The sequence below is a fragment of the Gymnogyps californianus genome, unplaced genomic scaffold (assembly GCF_018139145.2).
Source record: "Gymnogyps californianus isolate 813 unplaced genomic scaffold, ASM1813914v2 HiC_scaffold_32, whole genome shotgun sequence".
Classification (NCBI taxonomy): Eukaryota; Metazoa; Chordata; class Aves; order Accipitriformes; family Cathartidae; genus Gymnogyps; species Gymnogyps californianus.
Genome location: NW_026114202.1, coordinates 227168 through 246198, shown reverse-complemented (window position 1 = coordinate 246198; position 19031 = coordinate 227168). Strand labels below are relative to the sequence as shown.

The window sequence follows — 19031 nt, the reverse complement described above, 5'->3', positions numbered from 1 at the left end:
GCTACCCCTGCCTGCGTGGGGTGTTTGCGGTCCCGGCGTTCCTCCCTGGGGTTTGCAGTGTCCCTTCCGCAGCCACGTGTGCTGCTGAGAGCCTTTAGCCCCTGCTGGGGCAGCACCTGCTGGGAGCCTGAGGATTAAGGTTAAAAGCACGTCTCGCGTAGCTCGGCAGTGACAGCTCGCAGGGAGTGAAACCGTGCCCTTGCTGGCCAGGAGCACGTTGGCGGGGCAGGAACTGTGCTGGATGAGCGTGTGCTGGCACACGGAGCACTGGGCTGCAAGCTGCGCGTGATGTAACGCTCCTCTCCAAGGAGAGTTTAAGCTTATTTAGGACAAACTCCACCGGTGGAGTCTTAGATGAAGGTGACTGCTGGTCTCAATAGCTGCCTAAAACGGGACCGTGCCTGGACAAAGCTCTCGGCGTGTGATGTGCTGCGGGTGCCCTTCTCGGTGCTCACCCGGCGCTTCGCCTGCTGCGAAGGACGGGGTGGTCCACGGGGAGCTCGGGGAGCTATTTCTGCCACCGTCCCCGCTGCCAGCGGGGCTGATGTGCTGCCTGCCCTGCTGACGTGAGGGCAAGGCATAAACAGCCACTGTCTCCCCGTAAAACGGGGTTTTAGTATTTCGCTTGCATGCTGCCGTTGACTCAGCAGAGGCGTGTTGGTGGCTCCAGCGAGAGCTGGCGAAATGCTGCGTGTTCAGCCCTAAAGCGAAACTTAGGTTTGGGGCCAGGGAGGAGTGGAGAGCCTGTGGAGGGGAGTGGGGCTTTGCAGAGCTCTCTGGTCCGCATGCCGTGCTGGTGGGCTGCTGATGCCGAGCCCGTGCTGTGCCAGCGCTGTGCCGGGGCTCGCCATCAGCATGTCACCCCCAGGCAGCTGCCTTCCAGCCTGGGGTGAAGCAGTGTTGGAGCGGGGACGTTGGAGGAGCTTTTAACAGGGTTTCAGGATGTTAATCAATTTATGGTGTATTTTGTTGTTTGTCTCAATGCCATGCTTCTTTTCAGAGAAGCTTAAAAATAAAGCCTTGCTTCCTTTGTAATTTTCCTAGTTAAGAATGGAGATTAAGTCTCCTTGTGTTGCGTAGCCCTGGTTCTTAACGACCCCCCGCAAGCCTGCCTGCACAGCGGCCTCCTGACAAAGAGTGTGTTGGCACCTGAGGGAGTGCTTGGGGCGGCAGGGAGCTGGGGCAGCCGTGCTCAAGGTGCTTGGCACTGCCTGGGCCCACGTGCCCCCAGCCCTCCCAGCGGTGAGGGGTGCCTAGAGCCGTGTGTCTGGGCAGCCTGGAGTGGATGTGACCCGCAGGAGCTCGAAACAGGGAGTCTGGGGCTGCTGAGATCCGGGGTCACCTTCCTCCTGGGACCCCAGCCTGTCAACCTGGCTCTTTCCCGAGGGTGGGCACGCATCCACTGACAGCAGTCTCTGGGGCTGGGCAGAGGGTCCCTGTCCACCCCGGCTGCTCCGGGTCTCCTTCCTTTTTGCACGAAGCTCCTGCTTGGGCTGCACGTTACAGAGGTGATGGAGAAGGGAAAGTTCACTCCAGACGGGTCACGCTTTTCCTCCCTGGAGAGCCGTGCCCGCAGCGGTCCCGCCTGCTTTGAAAGGGAAATCCAGTGTCTGTTAATGAGCTTCCTCCAGGGAGAGCTAGGGATGCTGGAAAGGGCAGAGCCTGGTTTGAGCCTTTTCTGATGGCCTTTTCTGGCCTCGAGCTGCCATGGGAGCAGAGACTATTTGGGACTGGCCTTGCTAGGTGGGTGCTGCTTTTGCTCTGGGGCATGTGCCGGGCAGGGGAATCCAAACCAAGGAGGATTTAACATACGTCCGGGCAGAGGGATTCGAAGCGCATTCACACGCTTGCTGCCAGCGTGTTGCTTGCCTGTTGTCGGCTACTGCAAAAATGTTCCCATGAATGTCCTGGGGAACGCAAGGTTCCCTGAACCCCTGCGTCTGCCTTAAGAGCTTTTACCCGAAGTCTCGCTGTGCGAGGCCACGTCCAGCGGGTGATGGTCACTGCTGGGGAACTATGGCAGAGCAACGTGGCAGGGCCAAGAGTTCCCTCGAGGTTTTGGGTGTTTTCTCCGGGCAATGGGGTTGCAGAGCCATCATGCTTTCCCTGTGGTGACAGTTCTGCCTTTTGCTGTCTTGCAGGTCCTCAGAGCAAGGTGTCTCGATGCCAGCCCAACGAGCACAACTGCCTGGGCACGGAGCTGTGCATTCACATGAGCAAACTGTGCAATGGGCTCCATGACTGCTTCGACGGCTCCGACGAGGGGCCGCACTGTCGGGGTAGGTGTCTGGGGGGGATGGTGGTCAAAGAGGGGCTGCGGGTAGGAGGGCTGCCCCACGAGATACTGCCCTTGCCTCCTTTCCTCCCCTGCCATGGTAAGAGTCATGAGGTCCCCGTTTGTCCCTGGTTTCTGGCTGTATGGTGTGAGCCCCATGTTGGTTTTAACGGCTTCGCAGCGCTGCCACCGCGCTCCATGCTCCCCTCTCCCGGCCGAGCGCAGCCAGCACGGGGCAGCTCAGCGCCAGGCTGGCCGGTAGCAGATCCAGAGATTAGCCAGAGCCGCTTGCAAGTGAAATGCCCATCATTCCTGAGCCTGCAGGCCATTAAATAGCTGCATTGTCTCCTGGGTTTAAGAGCTTGGAGGGCTGGGGATCTGGTTCAGATAAGAGATACCAGTATGTTTTTTTTCCTAATTTCCAGGAGCTTTGTCCCCCCTCCTGGCCTGTCCCCGGTTGCTAATCCTGCTGGAAAACTCTCCCTCAATCAGTGTGCACTGGCTCGCTGGTGCGCAGATTAGTCGCTCAGAAACGCGTGTCCTGGGCTGACCCCTGGAGCTGGGTCTCTGCAGACTCTGGGCGAGCAGCGAGCACGCTTTTCTCCCCAGCCCTTCCTCTGCCTGCGGCAGAGGGCTCCTGCCCTGCTCAGCCTGAACCAGGTGTGGGACACCCTGCCCCGAAGGGCTCCCTCCCACCTGGCCCTGGAGCTGGGATGGAGCTCCTCTCCGATGCCCAGCTCCCACGGGAGGAGCCTGGGCGGCTTCTGCAGCTGTGCCCAAGCTGACAATTAACATTTCGCTAATAGTTCTCATTACTTAAGTGGGATCCGATTTTTCACAGCTGGGCAGCGCACGACCAGTGCGCACGAGGCGAGGGCTGGGTGCGGGCAGCCCCTGTGTCAGGCCAGTTGCTGCTCACAGGTTTGGGCACGTTGGGGACATAAGCCCTCACTAGCGCTTGTGTCGGATGCTGAGGTCCCCCCTGCCCGCCGGCCGGGGAGAGCTGGCGGTGCCGCCCCGGGGAGGCATTTCCTCGCAGCTGCTCATGAGCCCCAGCCCCAGCCTGCCTCTGCCCCGGGCCTGGGGAGATGAGCTGTCACCCCGGTTCATGCTCTGGCTGCTGGAGCATCGCACCGCCCTGTCCCACTCCCCTTGCTGCCCTTTGCGCCTGGCCTCTGCCCAGGGCCACTCGCTCCCTCTGCAGCGGGCAGGACGTTTGTCCCGCAGAGGTGCCCCTGCAGAGATGCAGAGACACGTCGGGGAGCTGGGGAGCTCTGCTGGGGAGCTCTGCTGCCCTTGCAGATGTTCACGGGGGTGGAAATGCCACTGGAGCCTCCGTGCTGAAACTCCCCCCATCGTCCCCCTCCTGCGGACCCGGCACTCTTGGGGGTTTTTCTTTTTTTTGGATGCATGCTGTGCTTTAGCTGAGAGATAAGAATCTGAAATGAATAGCTGGGCCTGCCAAAGCCGATAAACCTTGTAAACAGCTCGACGGGGCCCTGCCTGGCTTATTAAACGGTTCCACATGCTAGAGGCAGGATTTTCGCAGCACCTGGGCGCTGCTCCCCTGTCCAGCCCCGGCTGCAAAGGGGGACGTGGAAAGGGCTGGATGGTTTTGGTTTGGAGAGGCTCGTGGTTGGGCGGCTGCTGTTTCCCCTCCGCCGGCAGATTTGCTGGGACCCAGTTCAACGCCCTCTGAGCACCCAAGTGACCGGGCAGGGCAAGGAGGGGAGAAAATAAAACCCAACATAAACCAACCCCCCAACAAAGGGCTGATAGCACACCCCTCACAGCAGGCTAAGGAGGCCCATTTCTAAACGACCTTGACAAAGTTGGAGGCTGCTGCTGTTTATCAACGGAGTGAGGCGGGCAGCCCTGGCCTCCCCCTGCCTGTTCGCAGTGCTGGGCGGGTGAGGGCCTTATTGGTGTTTATTATGGCCGCTAATGAAAATGAAGCTGTGGGAGGTGATGAGCTGGGTGGCCGCATCTCCGGTCCCAGCTTGGCCCCGGGGCCACCTGACCCTGGCACTGGGGTGGTGCTGCCTCTGCAGGGGGACGAGCGGCTGCGAGCTCCGGGCTCTCCGGTGCATCTGGCAGCTGGCTGTCTGCCCTCGTGCTCCTCTGCTGCCTGCACCGCAGCATCTCTGGCGCAGAATGGTCCCCGGGCTCCCTGCAGCCCTGGTTAGAGGGAAGTTGCTGCACAGAGGACGTGGCAGATAAGCTCACCCTGAAGTCTCTCTGGGATCCATGTCCCCGGGGATCCCCTGGAGCTGAGTCCCGCGCCGGGTCTCGGCTGGCTGTGGCCACAACGGGCTCCCAGCGGGAAGCGGCATCAAGTCAGCAGCTTTGGGGGACGGTTGGGGCTGCTCAGACCCCCCTCTTGTGGAGCAGCCATGTATCTGTTACGGTCTCCCCTCCCTCTGCTGAGGGTCTCTGTCCTTCCCTCCCCACCAGGGAGCAGGGGGACAGCGTGGAGGCCCCCAGCAAAGCCTGGTGGGGTGCCTGCGGGTCCCCTGCACCCAGCGCTGGGGCCCGGGTGTCCGTCCTGTTCCTCACCCAAGCGTTCCTGCTTGCACGTCAGTGACATCCTCTCTCCTCTGTCTTCCCTGTCTCCTCAGAACAATTAGCAAACTGCACGGCCCTGGCCTGCCAGCACCACTGTGTGCCGACGCTGAGCGGACCAGCCTGCTACTGCAACAACTCCTTCCAGCTGGCCGAGGACAGGAGAAGCTGCAAAGGTCGGTATGGGGTGGGCAGAGCCGTCACCCCCAGCGCGGTGCTGGCAGCTCCTCTGGACTGCGGCCGATGCCGCCGTCTTGGCAGCAGTGCTGGTGCTTGGCCATGTGGCCAAAGGGACTTGGGGCTCGGCAGACCCTGACATTCAGAGGGGAGCACAGGGGGCTGACGGGACGGGACCCTGCCTCCCTGCTGCCGTGGGCCCGTTACCTGGATGCAGCTCCTGAAAGCCCCAAGTGAGTGAGGAATATTGGGAGGCAGTAAGGAAAAGGCTTTGCCTCTGTGTACGGAGTCAGGGGCCATCACTGGGCCTGTACATGCTCCCAGTGTCCGTGCCTCAGAGAGGATGCTGGAAAATAGGAGAGGGTCAGTGAGGAGTGATCAGATCAATGTGATGTCTGGAAGTGAGAGATTGCAGCGGCTCTGTCTCTTTCATTTATCTGAGCAGAGGTGAAAGGGGCCTTTATCAGCTCTTGCACGCACCTCTGGGGGCAAGAGCTCTCTGGTAGAGACTGCTCTTTCATCTAGCAGAAGAAAGAGCAGCATGCAAGCCAGGGGTTTGGAAGCTGAAGATTAGAGAAATTCAGACTGGAAATTTAGGTGCAGATTTTGCAGAGTGGGCGGGAGGGGCAGTGAATAATTAGGCCTTGAAAAGGCTCAGCGGTGAGGCAGGGATTGTCCTTTTGCTGCCTTGCTGCTGATGCTGGAGCAGAAAGCTGGGGGCTGCTCGCAGGTGTCACGAGGTGACATTGGCCAGGAATTAGTCTGGAGGCCATTGTGATGGTCCCTTCGGCTTGGGGATCCTATCCTCCCCTGCAGCTCTGCCTTGGAGAAAGGGGGAGCCTTCATTCCCTCTTAAGGCAGATAAGGAGAGATGTTTGCTAGTCCAAACCTTGGGGTTTTTGCCTTCTTTTCCAGACTTTGATGAATGCACCATCTACGGGACCTGCAGCCAGACATGCACCAACACGGAGGGCTCCTACACGTGCAGCTGTGTTGAAGGATACCTCTTGCAGCCTGATAACAGATCCTGCAAAGCCAAGAATGGTGAGATCCTTGACAGGAGGAGCGTATTGCTTCTGGGCAGCTCTGCAAACCGTGGCCTCCTGCTGTATGTGTACCCCTGCCTGTGGTTCTTCACTTCAGGGTGCTCTTCCCTGAGGACTGTCCTGCACTACCACCTCCTTGCCTGTGTTGGGCTGCATGTCACGGTCTTGTTTCCACTGGAGCAGAAGGGCTGGGCTGCAGGCTGATACAGCGTTGCAGCCACGAGCTTCAGGTGCTCTGCCGTGACCACCCTTCTCCCCTCCTTTCCCCGCCAGAGCCCGTGGACCGCCCTCCTGTGCTGCTCATCGCCAACTCCCAGAACATCCTGGCCACCTACCTGAGCGGAGCCCCTGTGCCCAACATCACCCCCACCAGCGCCAAGCAGACCACGGCCATGGACTTCAACTACATTGAAGACACTGTGTGCTGGGTTCACGTGGGTGACAGTGCCTCCCAGACCATCCTCAAGTGTGCCAAGATCCCCAACCTGAAGGGCTTCGTGGAAGAGCGCTCCATCAACATCTCCCTCAGCTTACACCGTGAGTGCCTGCTCCCCTTTGGACCTTGCTCCCAGTCCTTGCTCCCCCAGTCCCCATCTCCTTTCGACAGCCTGAACATCCCCAGCCAGCGGTGGGTGAAGCAGGGGTGTATTGTGGTAGGAGGCAGCTTTCCACAGGGCCAGGCACTGAGGCTTCAGCACAAATGTAGCTTTTGGCTTTCCTTTTCCTTCCCTCTCATTATTTCTAGCAAGTTTTGTGGTTTCTTTGTGTGAGTATATGAGGAAAAACGATACAGCGAGGAGCGGAGATGGTACCTGTGTAGCAGGTTTGAGGATGGCAGTTCTTGTTGCTTCCTCTTTTGGTTTTCGCTCCGTGTTCCCCTGGCCAAACCAGGCATTGGTCCCCACCCCAAGTAGTGACTGAGAACAAAATCCCGACCAAAAAGCGCTTCCCGTCGGGCGGCTGCGTGAGTCACCGGCGTGAGTGGCAGATGGTGGTTTCATTCTGCTTGTGTCTCCCTGGCCGTAAAGAGTGTGGTTACAGCTCCGTCTCCTGTTTGGGCTTGCTGGTCCCAGTTCAGCAGTCAGAACAGGAAGGAGAGTTACTTGCTGGGATTTCAGTGCTCTTTGACTCAGGCTCGTGCCCATGCCCGCTCTCCTGAGAGCCCCTGCGCAATGAGGGGTCCTGGCAGAAGCCGTGGGCTTCCAGGCACCTTTCTCATGTGCTCTCGCAGGTGCAGAGCAGTGGGGTTAGTGGGGTCCCCCTGAGAGGGGAGGTGGGTGGGTGCTGTAGCTGTACAGCCAGGATGTGGGAAACTGCTCCCAGTGTTGTACTGTTGCTGATTTTATCCTTTGAAACCACAGACCACGTCAGTCAGGGTGGGATTGGGGGTATCTGGGGTTTGCAGTGCATCTCCATCAGGTTTTGCAGCCCTCAGCTTCCCTGGCGTCATCCTCCTGCTGTCTTTTGGATCCTGAAGTTAGGGGTGCTTCCAGGGGGAGACTGACTGTGCGGCGCCTGATGCAAGAGGGATCCCCGTCTTCTGCAGAGACGTGGGTGGTGTTATGTGATGAGCAATAGCTCACGTAGCAAATTAGATGAACATGTATGAACTGATCTTTGCAAATGAGTTAAGGTCTCGGGTGGATCTTAGAGCTGAGGGCGTTTCTCTGCTGAGGGCAATGTCGCGGTGCCCGGCTGCCGAGGGGGAGCCGGCTGAAGCCCTGGCTGAAGCGTGGGGTGTGAGCCGGGGACCCGCGGGCCCCTGCTGCCCCTTGGGCTGTGTTGGGGCTGGGGCTCAGCAGGCTCCGGCTGCTGTGCCCTGCCGAGGGTGTGTGCAGCATGGTTAATTTAAGCTTGCACTGTGTATTTTTAGGGCAGTGTGTATTTTTAGGGAGAGGCCTCACCCTTTGCTCTTACAGGCGATAGCCTGAAATTAGGCAGGACAGGGCTCGGCTCTGCTCTCCGCTCCCCCCGCGATGGTTTAAGGAGGTCTGCTTCTACGTGCTCCTTTTGGCTCCTCTCTTAAAGCTTCCTCAGGCTGAGTTTGGTCTCCCCGTAGTTCACCAGAGGGGCAGACAGCAGCATCATGTAAAGCTCTGGCTGCTCACTTCTTCCCATCAAGCTCAGGTTTAATGTAATTTCCTGCAGCTGGGAGTTGCAGCGGAAGCCATGGTTCGTGGATGGCACATGAGCCATGAGCTGCGAGTGGGCCCAGGGGAAGGGGAACCGCGGGGATTCGGGTGGGAGGTTTCGGGGTGTTCCTGAAGTCAGCCCGGGTGCCTTTCTGCAGCCCGGTCCCGAGCTTTCTGGGGTGCCTTCACCTGGCTGTGGGCGGCGCGAGGCGGAGGGTGCAGCGGCCCCAGGCATCGGTGACCCGGCTCATGAATCGAGGTGGCTGCAGGAGGAGCAACCACCCTGACCATGAGCAAGTGGTGGCAAGGTGTCAGTGCAGGATCAGGACCTGCAGCACCGACTGCAGCCCCTCCGCCATACCCAGATGAGGTTGTTGGCCTGGCAGGCTTTTGGGGCGGTTGTTTGGGCTGCTCCAGCTCCAGGAAGTTAATCTGAGACACGAACTTTTAATTGCGGTCAGAAGGGGAAGGGAGCTCGTAATAAGAGTGTGTTCGAGTCCAAACAAGAAAAGGTGCCTTGCTTTGCTTGGCCTCCTGATCGGTTGCGATAGCTCAGGGTGGGAAGAGGGGAATTCAGCTGACCTGGATGGGAAAGCACCTGCCCTTGCCCAGGGATGAAGGGAGCATTCCCATCCACAGGGAAGGGGGGACCAGCAGCTCCTGCATGTGGTCCCCGCTGCTGTTGAGTGGAGGCTGCTTGCAGAGGAGCTGCAAAGGGGTCCGTCCTCCGGTGTGAAGTGTGAAATGACCTCGAGTTTGGGCTGCAGAGCACGACCACACTCTTGGGCACTGATTTTCAGCCCCAAGACGTGGGCTTGTGGTGTGGTCATGCCATTAGCCTCCTTCTCTGCAGACTGCGCTCTGGTGGGTACGTGCTGCCTGGACAGATGCATGCCGTCTGGAAACGCTGCATTAGCAATAACAATCCAACGCACCTTGGAAGGATCGAGAATGCAGCTCCTGTGTGTCTCCTGGCAGATCTTCCTGCCTGGGGAGGGTGTGATGAAGGGCCTCCGTTCACCCCCTCTGTTAACCGGCTCTGAGCTGCTGCCTCTGCCCTCCGTTGGGGATGGTGGCAGAGCCCTGTGGTAGGGACACGTCTCGGTGGGTGCTGCGCATGCCGTTCGTGGCAGGTTGGGGTGCAGAGGGGGTGGGAGCAGGGCTGCCCCAAGCTGCTCGTTGGCTACATGGCACCGGTTGCTTTTTATTCCTATTTCCCAAGGGAACGGTCCTTACACAGTTTTGCTGTGTGCTCCTGGCAGGCTGTGCGGCTCTGCACTGTATTCGGCAGGCGGCTGCCGGTGCGGGGCTGCGTTCATGCCCATGCGGCCTTGCCTGGGTCGCCGTGGGTTGGAGACATGCAGGGAAATGTCCTCACGGGGCAGGGTTTGTTCATGAGCACAAACAAGTTGGAGAAATGAGTTTCCCCCAGCCCTGGGTCTGATGCTGGGGGTTGTGATGTGGAGATAATGTCACACTCCCGCCCCTCTCTGTCAGGACACTGGAGAGACCTGTGAATCCAATTAGTGGTTTCCCTCTTTATTTGCTTCTTTATGGCATTATCTGCTAACAGCAGGAGTCAGGCTTCCCTGGTGCCTGCTGCTAATGGGGCTTGAGTTGGCATCTGATGGGGGAAGACTGATGCTGAAGGGCTGGAAATTAGCAGCCCCCAGCTGTCAGGGGTAGGTCTGGGCTGGTGAGATGTCACAGCCCAGCTCCGATAGCAGCCCTGCTTCCCTGCCTTTCTGTCCCCGCTCCCTTCCTGCAGAGAGATTAGTGTCACTTGTGTTGTGGGAGATGTGTTAAATGAATGCTATTAACAGGGCTTGGCAAGACCCACTGTACTCTGAAGCTTTGCTTTTCCCCTGGTCCTTGCACTGCTAAACCCTTTTTTCTATCCGCAGTCTTGAGTACCGATGCTCTTTTTCATGGTGACTGTCCCTTGGTTCCCAAATGCACACTGCCCATGGACATTTTTCACAGGCAGTGATTTTCTTAGTTGATCTGAGCTGGCCGGTTCCCTACCCCCAGGTCTTTTTCCAGGGACACGCTAAAAATCAGAGGCTGGTGAAGTCTTCCATCTATTTCTCTTACAAAAAAACACCTCACGTTGGAATTGAATTATTTCTCTCCACCATCAGTCGGAGCCGACTGCGGTGGCTGGGAAGCCCTGGGCACCTCTCCGGCATGGAGGTGACAGGGAGGATGTGTAGGGCTCGGTGGTGGTGCCGGTGGCCACGCTGCGTGGCCAAGGCAGCTGCTGGCTAGTGCTACAGAGCAGCCGAACCCGCTGCAGGCCGGTGTGGGGACGGTGTGGCCCCTCACCAGGCAGGGGTCCAGCCTTTTGCCATCCCCGTGGGGAACTCGGAGCTTGCCAGCTTCCTGCCAAGCCCCTGGAGCTCAGCTTCCCTTGGGGCTGCTCCCTGGCTGCTGAGTGCCCGCCGGAGCACCCTCTGGGCTCAGCCCCGTGAGGAGGATGGGGCACAAGCACGCGTGAGATGGTGTGGGAGCGGTGCAGGGGAGGGCTCGTCCTTCCTGCCAACGCTGAATTGCAACAAGGGGAACTTGTCTTGTCCTTCCTCCCTTTCCGCTCTCCCTCTCTCTCCCTCTCCTCTGCTCTGTGTGAAAATCCAGCGCTGTTTCTGACCGGGGAGGATCCTGGCAGGCATTGCACGTCCGCTCGCACTCAAGGACAGAAAGGCGTGTGCCTGTGCAGGGGGAGAGCCACTCTCCAGAGCATGCGGAGGCTTTGCTCCACCAGCACCCGGTGTCTGCTCGGACCAGTTGAGCATCACCGCTGCGAGCAGGGCAGCACAGGGCAGGTTCCCCATGAAACCCCCGCAGCCCCCGTCAGCCCGGACCCCTCCAGACCCAGCCTTGCCGCCTGCGTGGGGCTAGGGACGGCTGGTGACCAGGGCAGGTTTTGCCCTGAAGTGACAGCAGTCACATACAGGCGTGAAGGAGAGGAGCTGCCCCTGCCCTGCCTGTGCCTGGCAGGGGGCTGCTGCCGGTCCCTGCGGACCCACCTTGCTCAGCGGCTAATCCCTGACCTCCGGGGACTTTCTGATCCCGTGGGTTTTCTCAACCAGATTCCAGCCTCCACGTGTTTCCCGAGACAATGTCCTCGTTTGTTTGGAGTTGGGTTTCCAAAGAATTTCAAAGCAAAACAACACACCAAAAAAAAAAAAAAAAGAAAAAATCTGCTTCCAGGCCCTTGTGCTGCTCAGCCCTCCCGGCCGGGTGGCCCCTGGGTCGGTGCTGCCTCCCCCCCCGGCGGGTGCTGCCTGAGCTCCTTGGCTGGAGGCAGGGGTACGGTGTGGGTCCTGCCCAGGGCTGCGATGGGGCCAGGCGGCTCCTGCCTGGACACTGCCTGGTCCGCAGCCTAACTCTGTGCTGGGGAGGCAGCGGGTCCTGGCTGGGGTGGCGGTTGCCTTGATTTTAACTTTCCTGCCGCCATTTCTGCTAAGATGAATGTGTGCAGAAAGCTGGCTGCATCCTGTGGCCCAGTCAGACACCTCTGCTCCCCCAGCTCTCCTTGCCGCCCGGCTCGACCCACTGCCCCTGCCCGCCTTGTCCCGGGGCTGGGGCTGGCTGTTGGGGAGCGTGTGGCCTGGCTGCAGCTTCTTGGGCGAGCCACTGAGCTCTGCCTCAGACCCCAGGGCTGGGACAGAGAGGGGTGAGAGAAGCAGTGCTCTGGTCTGCAGTCAGATTTGTGCGACCTTAAATCGGATTTGTGCCCTGGTTCCCCACAGGTGACACAAGAAGGTGGTGACACCTCCCTGGAGTGTGCACAGAGGGCTCTGGGGGTGAGAGTGGGTCGGGCGTGCAGCCCTGCGAGGAGTCCTCCTTAAGAGGACACCATTAATTGGCAGCAGCTTGACCCCGTGCTGGCCGCCTCTCAGCCTCCACAGCATTTGTGAGAGTGCTGCGATGGCGGCATTAAAGCCTCGGCTCCAGCGCGGTGTGATCGAGTGATACTTGGCTTTCAGGAAAAGGCAGGAGTTCTTTGCTTTTACTATGGAAAAGTACTAGAGAACATGTGTCAGGAGACCGAAACATGGGTTTCTCAGTGGGTCTCCTGGTGGATCCCCTTCCCCTGCTCTTTCTCTTTCTTTTTCCCCTTTCTCGGCCGACTCATGACTTTTTGCACGGTCGGAACCGGCAGCTCTGCGGTGCCAGAGTTTGTTTTGCTGAATGCATTTATTGTGCTGGAAGGTCGCTGGTGCCAGCACTGCTAATTCATGGCCCCAGAAGCCCAGGTGCCCAGAGCTTTGATTCTCTCCCAGCACAGGGCGATGGCTGCAGGTTTGCTGTTGTCCCGCAGTAATGGAGCCTGGGCTGTGCTGGCCTTGCCCCGGTGCTGCCGGCGTGTGGATTACGGCCGGCTCCCAGCCGGAGCAGGCAGGAATGTCGGCTGCTTGGCGGGACCTGTCCAGGGCTGCTGGGAAAGGGCTGTGGAGGTTCCTTGATTTATTATTTCTTGTTTTAAGGTTTGTTGTTTTCTTTTTCTTTTATAAAACAAGCCCCCAGGAAGGGGTTTGAAATATCAGGACATTTGATCCCGAGTGCATTATAAACCCTAAACGATAGCAATCTGGCCATTATTAAAATACCTTCCTGGGCAGCATCTATCTAAACAAGCATGTCTAGGAGGTTGTTTTCATTGACTCCATTTCAGCCCTGTTACTCGTAATGACCTGTCCTGTTGCCAATAAGCAGAAGAGCTGTAGGGTTTGGGACAAATTGATTTCAGGGAGATGTTGCTCTGCAGAGGAATCCAAGTATGTTTCTTTCCCCACTTCGCATGGAAAGCTATTTTTCTTCCTTGCTGCCTCATCCTAGCCAAGAAGGAGACTCCGATATGAACTTACTTGGCAAGAAAGCAGGATGATTGGTAATTTCATCTGCTGATTCCCTTTTTTTTTAACTGTTTATGGCTGTTCTCGTAGCAGTGATGCATGAGAGCAAGGGATGGGTCCAGTGTCTGGGGCCAGTGTGCTCACACCAGCGTATCAACTCTTTGTGTTGGAGGGGACGACAGCCGCAATGATTTTCATCAGTCTGTTAACTAAGTGCCTGCTGGTCTCTGTTCAGCCTGGAGGCAGATCTGCCACAGAGACACTTGGGACCACTCTGCCTGGCACCTCTGGCTTTAATTACCTCTCGGTGTTTCCCCACGTGTGGGATGTGGATAAAGTCCCCAACGGGACTGGGACCCCCGGAGCGGAGTGAGCTCGGCTGGGGTGGTTTCTGTTTCTCTCCAAGGTTTGCTGAGTGGTCCGAGGGTGGCAGCATCCCTGTGCTGGGAGGGCATGGCTCTGCGGTGCTCGGGCTTGGCCTGATCTACTGCCCAAGCTGCTGTCTCCCTTCCTCGTGGCCACCCTGATCCCCCAGGCTGCAGTGGCAGAGCAGGGAAGGGTCTTTTCTGCCTCCCCCTTCCTGGGACGGAGAAGCCCCATGTTGTCCCCCCCGCCCTGGAAAGAGCTGCTCCCCTCCATCTCCCTCTGGCCAGCCCCGAGGCGTCGAGTGTGGGGCGAGCTGCATTCCCACGTTGCTGGACACAAAAGGGTGAAATTAATGTCCTGAGTAATTGGGATCCTCTTGTGCACAGGGATGGGTTTGATTTCAAATGGACAGGAGCGTGTTTATCCCTGCACACATCTGTCCGCCTGTCCTGCACCGCTGCCTGCTATGCTCATGCTGGGTTCACTGCGCTGTGGCCAAGCCCTGCCGGGATCATCTCTGCCCAGACTGGCCCCATTTTCACTTTCTTGTCCCCCCGCCCCGCAAAATCATCCCAATGACAGTTCCCTGGGTTCCCGTCAAGCCTGTGTCTCTCTCCTCTCACCCAGAAGGAAGCCAAGCGCCCTGTCCCTCTGTCAGCCTCTGCTGAATATTTTTGCCCATGGAATGGCCTCATTAAGGCAGAGTAATTAGCGGTCCCTTGGCTGCCCTCCACGCAGCTGAGATGGAGCTTGCTCCATCTCTGTTCCTGGTCTTCCCACCTCCGGTGCCGCCGCCGGGCTCGCGCAGGGATGCTGCCGGGCTGAGCCTGACTATGGGGAGGGGGGCAGGTTTGGGACCGGGGAGGAGGCGCAGGCTGTCTGGCAGGAGGATGAAAAAATGCTGCCTGGGGCATCCCCGTTCCGGGAAGCTGGAGGCTGTGTCAGCCTGGGGCTGTGCCTGGCACTGGAGAGGTGCCGGTGGCCCCTGAGCGTTTCCCTTAGGACATGGCTGCGATGCTGTGCTGGCCGGGGTGGGGGTCCGAGGCATGGAGACCGTGTGAGCTGGGGGTCCGAACAGCCCAGGACTCCCTGGGGAAGGGCGATGTTCTGGCATCTTCCATTAACTGGCAGTCGCTCCGCCTGTCCCCGGGGATGGCCGGGCTGGGGCTTTCCTCCCACAGTGCCCCAGTGACTGGGGGGCTGCGCAGCCCCGGGGGGCTGGTTTTACCTCCCGGGGAGTGTTTGGCTTGTGCAGGTGTGGGCGTGCGTGTGCGCAGAGGCCACAAGGATCCTTCCGAGCGCCGAGTCAGACGTCCTGGACGTGGGCCACTGGCTTCCACCCAGTGGTTCCTCCTCTGAGCTAAACAGCTTAACAGAGGAGGTTTTAAATTTATTTATTTTTTTTAGCCTGGTTTTCTAAGGAAACAAGGCTGACGTGATGGCGGTGGCTGTGTGTGCCGGTGTCTGTCCCGTCCGCAGTCCTCTCCTCCCCATCTCGGAGCTGGCAGCAAGGCTGGAGGTGGCGGCTCCTTGCACAAGGAGGTGTCTGTTCCTGGGAGCTGGGGAGGGGGGGCTGTGCTGGACCCTCAAGGGGCGCAGGGTGCCCGTCCGTCCTGCGGCCAGCGCCCTTCAGGGCTGGAGTTTGTCTTCGTGCCTGTCCTGTTAACATACTTCTAATTAAGGAAAATTGTCCCCAGGAGCAGTGTTTGTCCATGGAGTATGTTGCTGTTACAGAGACGGTCTTGTTCTCCAGGGCAGAGGATGTCTGTGGAGGGAAGAGACAGAAATTCCACCAGATTATGGTATTATGTAAATGTATCAAACGGATCATTCCCTATAGAAAGGGAAGTAGGAAACCAATGTATTTGAGAAGCCCTGGGGACTGCATTCCTAACAAGCCTCCGTTCCTCTTCTGGAGGCGTTTTTGAACCGAAACATTCGACAACTTTTCCAAGCTTTTTTCTGCAGGAGCCACGTGTTGTTGGCTCTCCCGGTGCTGCGGGGCGTGCAGTGCGGCTGCCTGCCTGGGCTTCTTGCTGGGTGGCGAGTTGGACACGGCCCCCCCTTGCCCCTTGGGTTTTGGCTCACGTGGGTTTTGCCGGGAGCAGGAGGATGCAGCGCCGACTGCCCCGGGAGGCTGCTCTCCGGGCAGCTTCTCTGCTTCTGATGCAGCATGGACAAGCACTTCTGGTGTGTTGTCTGCTTGGACCATGGACTGCACGGTTATCCGTGTGCATTTCTCTGCGGCCGATCACTGCAGCCCAAATGTCTTAGGCACTGGTTTACTGCTGGGGCTTGTGTTAGGTCTGATCCACTGTAGTTGAAGCAAAAAATGTGGGCTGTTCTTAGTAGATGCACTTGGATCTACTTTATTTAAACTTTATTTAAAAACAACATGCAAATGTCAGCAGCAGAGCTCAGTCCAGCTCTTTTATCTATCCCATGTGCTGGGGCAAGGGTGAAAATGCATCTCAGCAGAACAGGGGGCAAGGACCTTTGGTGATGGACCTCTGTGCCTGGCGTTGGAAGTGGTGATGTTTTCAGCTGCTTCAAAGGGGAGGCTTGCAAGGAAGGTTTGCAGCAGAGCTGGGACCTCTCCTGACCGGTGTCCCTGCCGTGCTCCAGACACCCCATGGGGAGTGCTCCCTTTAGGAGTAATTGAGAAGTGGGATTTCTTCCAGACCACTGCAGCGCAGAGCACTTATTTCCAAGCTCTTTGTACCTTCACTGCTATAGGTCGTTTCTCTTCTTCCACGCTTAACTGTGCAAGAGTCAGGGTGAGCTGCTGAGTTGCACGCATCTTAATTGCAGCTGTTTCAGAACTGTGTCGAAATCCATGTTTTAGTCTGAGAGAAGATTGCACGTTTCCTTCCTCCTTGTGTCAGGCCACGATTGATGTATTTGCAGACTGCACAACAACTGATTCATGCAGAGGAAAGTTATGTGCTGCATCAGCAAAGCTCGTTCCCCAAAAAACCCACAGCCTTGCAGTGCTTGACTGGTCATGGGGTAAATCAGATGCTCCATGGCTCGGGTTAAGGCAGGGAGAACCTCTGGCAGGAGCTCCTGTGGACAGCCGTTGAGTTGATGACCCACTTGTGTCAGGGAGCTCTTTGAGTGGGACAAGATGCTCCCAGCCCCATCGAGCACAGGATGAAATTGGAATTGGGGAGGGGGAAGGTTATTGCTGAGAGTGCCTGGGAAGACTTGTAAGAGTTGACGGGGCCAAGAACTTCTTGGGCGGAGACTAGACGCTTCTGCTGCCTCTTGGGGCAGTTGCTCTCCCTGAGTGTGCCCTGGTAGTGCCGCGACAGGTCTCAGCCTGGTGTCGAAGGAGTCTGGGCTGGAAGTGACACGTGGGAGCCTTCTCCTCCAGCCAGCTGGCCCCAGCGGTGGCTCCTCAGGGCCTGTTGGCCCCAGAAGCTGCTTCAGCTTCTTCCACTGGTGGCCATGAGAAGGAAATGGGAAAATCCAAGCACAGTGTGACAGATTATTTTGTGGCAGGAACTTCAGCAAAAGCTTGGTCAGGACCACTCCGTTTGTGTTGAGCGTGAAACCAGGAAACATCTGTGCGGGGTGGGTTTCGGAGTTTGCTGAAGTTGCCAGCCTGCCCTTGTTGAGCAACGTGCCACTTGCGCGCTGATGAACTTCTTGGTGCTCCCTGTCCCCTCTGTCCTCCCTTTGACTGCCTTCTCCCCGCAAGGAAGGCAACAGTCAAAGCCCACTTCAACCAGCGGTGTTCCTGGCCAGCGCCTCTGAGGGGGGCTGGCTGGTATGGACCGTGGCTTCCCGGCCTGACGAGGCTGGTTAGCCTCTTCCAGGAAGAGCCTTTAAAGTTGACATTCCCTGTTCTCTGCCCCCACAAGCTCATTTTCAAACACTAGCAAATAAATCTTGGGAAATTAGTTTTGCATGTTGCAATTGCTTGCAACGCCCAGCCGTGGTTGAGCAAGGAGGAAGACTTGACTCTGAGATGGGAATTGGTGGGGAGGATGCACTCGCCAGCCAGCCCCCCTCTGCTGCTGGGAGCTGCAGGCAGGAGGAGAGGGGTGGTCACTGCCCGCCCTGGCTTCTTCCTTCCATCAAAGTTGTTCACAGGATCCCTCCCGTGCCCGGGGACAGGCTCGTCCCTGCTGGTGCCCCTGAGCTGGGTCCTTGCGCGCGTCTTGCCGGTCATGGGTGGCCGTGGCACACCTTCCCTGGGCACCCACTGTCCCTCACTCCTCCCCTCTCCCAAAGCCAAATGGTGAGTGGGGAGAGAGCTCTCTGCGGGCTAACACGAGGGGTTAAAAATAGATATTTGCTAAATTAGCTTCCACTGAAAGTTCAAGAGGAAATCCAGGTTTAGCTGAGGCTACAAGAAAGAGTTGAAAATAATAATAATAATAAAAACTGATTCTTGCGAAGGAGGAGGGAGGATGGTGAGCAGGGAGAGAAGGAGCAAGCTGAAAAACAAAAGCCTTTGAGGAGGGTAATGCTTTCCAGCTGCAAAAATACAGCCTGGGAGAAGAGCAAGTGCTTGCGTCACCCCCAGCTCCCCGGCCCAGTGCTGCCCCGCTCAGAGCTGGGGCCCGGCCGGGAGACCCCTGGGAGGACCAGGACCCTCTCCTCTGATGGGGAGAGGCGACTGTTGCAGAAACGGTGTGAGGGAAGCTGCGGGCCCCAGGAAGCAAGCGGCTGGAAACCTATAGCTTGTTTTGGCCATTTTCCCTTCTGATTCCTGTTTAGCCTTTGAGTGCCGTGTTGGTGAACTTCCTCCCCGTCGGACGGGCTGGACGTGGCTCTGGCTCAGCGGGATGCGGCCGGTGAGGTGGCAGCCACCCCACGATGCCAGGGGCTTTGGGGGAGAGTGACGGGAAAGGAGGACCGAGGTGCGGGCGAGCGCTGGTGACAGGGCAGCAATGGCCAGGCCCCCTCTGGGAGGAAGGCAGTGAGGAAAAGCCAAAGCCTGCGACCAGGGGGGGTCTGCACCCCTGCTTGGGGGGCGAGGGCCTCCACGCTGTCCTGCCGGGTGCTCCCCATCCGCCCCTGCTTGGATTGCTCCCCCAGTCCTGTGACTCTGACTCAGCCACGCAGGCACCAGCCAAGACCTGCTTTTTTTGGGAATTCTTGCACATCCCTTTGCTGAAGCGTTTCTCGCCCAAGCAGGGCTGTGCGCGTGCGTGCGGCTCTGCCGCCCCCTCCCCTTGTCAGAGGGGTGAATCAGGGGTGGGGGGTGCAGGGGGGAGGCAGGACGGGCACCGGTCCAGGCAGCGTGACTCAGGCAGCCCTATCTCAGAGGCAGAGTGCGGCCCTTGCATGCCCCACACTGCCTCCGTGCACCTTTTTAGGGGCTTTTCGCTCGGCACAAAAACCTCTATTGCCGGCGGGTGCCCAGGAGCCGGGCTGGGGGTGTGGGGGCCCTGGCTGGACCAGGAGCCCCAACTTTGCCCCAGCCCCACTGCCGGCTCTGGCATGTTGGGCAACGTGGCAGGAGCCCTGCGCGGGCCTTCGGCTCAGTTGGTTTCATGCTAATTCCTTGGCTCTGGCTGTTTCCACTTGTTTTTACGAGATGCATCACGCTGGGTGGTGGCTGCGGGCGCCACGGCCTCGCCCTTCCGGAGGGGAGGGCAGT

General features: G+C 58.4%; 1 protein-coding gene across 1 annotated transcript in view; it reads left to right on the top strand.

Annotated features, from left to right (window-relative positions):
* The first annotated feature begins 2157 nt into the window (after window positions 1–2157).
* LRP1 (LDL receptor related protein 1) overlaps window positions 2158–19031 on the top strand; it is a 65362-nt gene continuing 48488 nt past the window's right edge. The window contains exons 1-4 of the mRNA XM_050914216.1: window positions 2158–2279; window positions 4894–5013; window positions 5930–6058; window positions 6334–6597. Of these exons, the coding sequence (XP_050770173.1) occupies window positions 2213–2279; window positions 4894–5013; window positions 5930–6058; window positions 6334–6597 (580 nt within the window). The 5' untranslated portion in view covers window positions 2158–2212. The remainder of the gene's footprint in view (window positions 2280–4893; window positions 5014–5929; window positions 6059–6333; window positions 6598–19031) is intronic.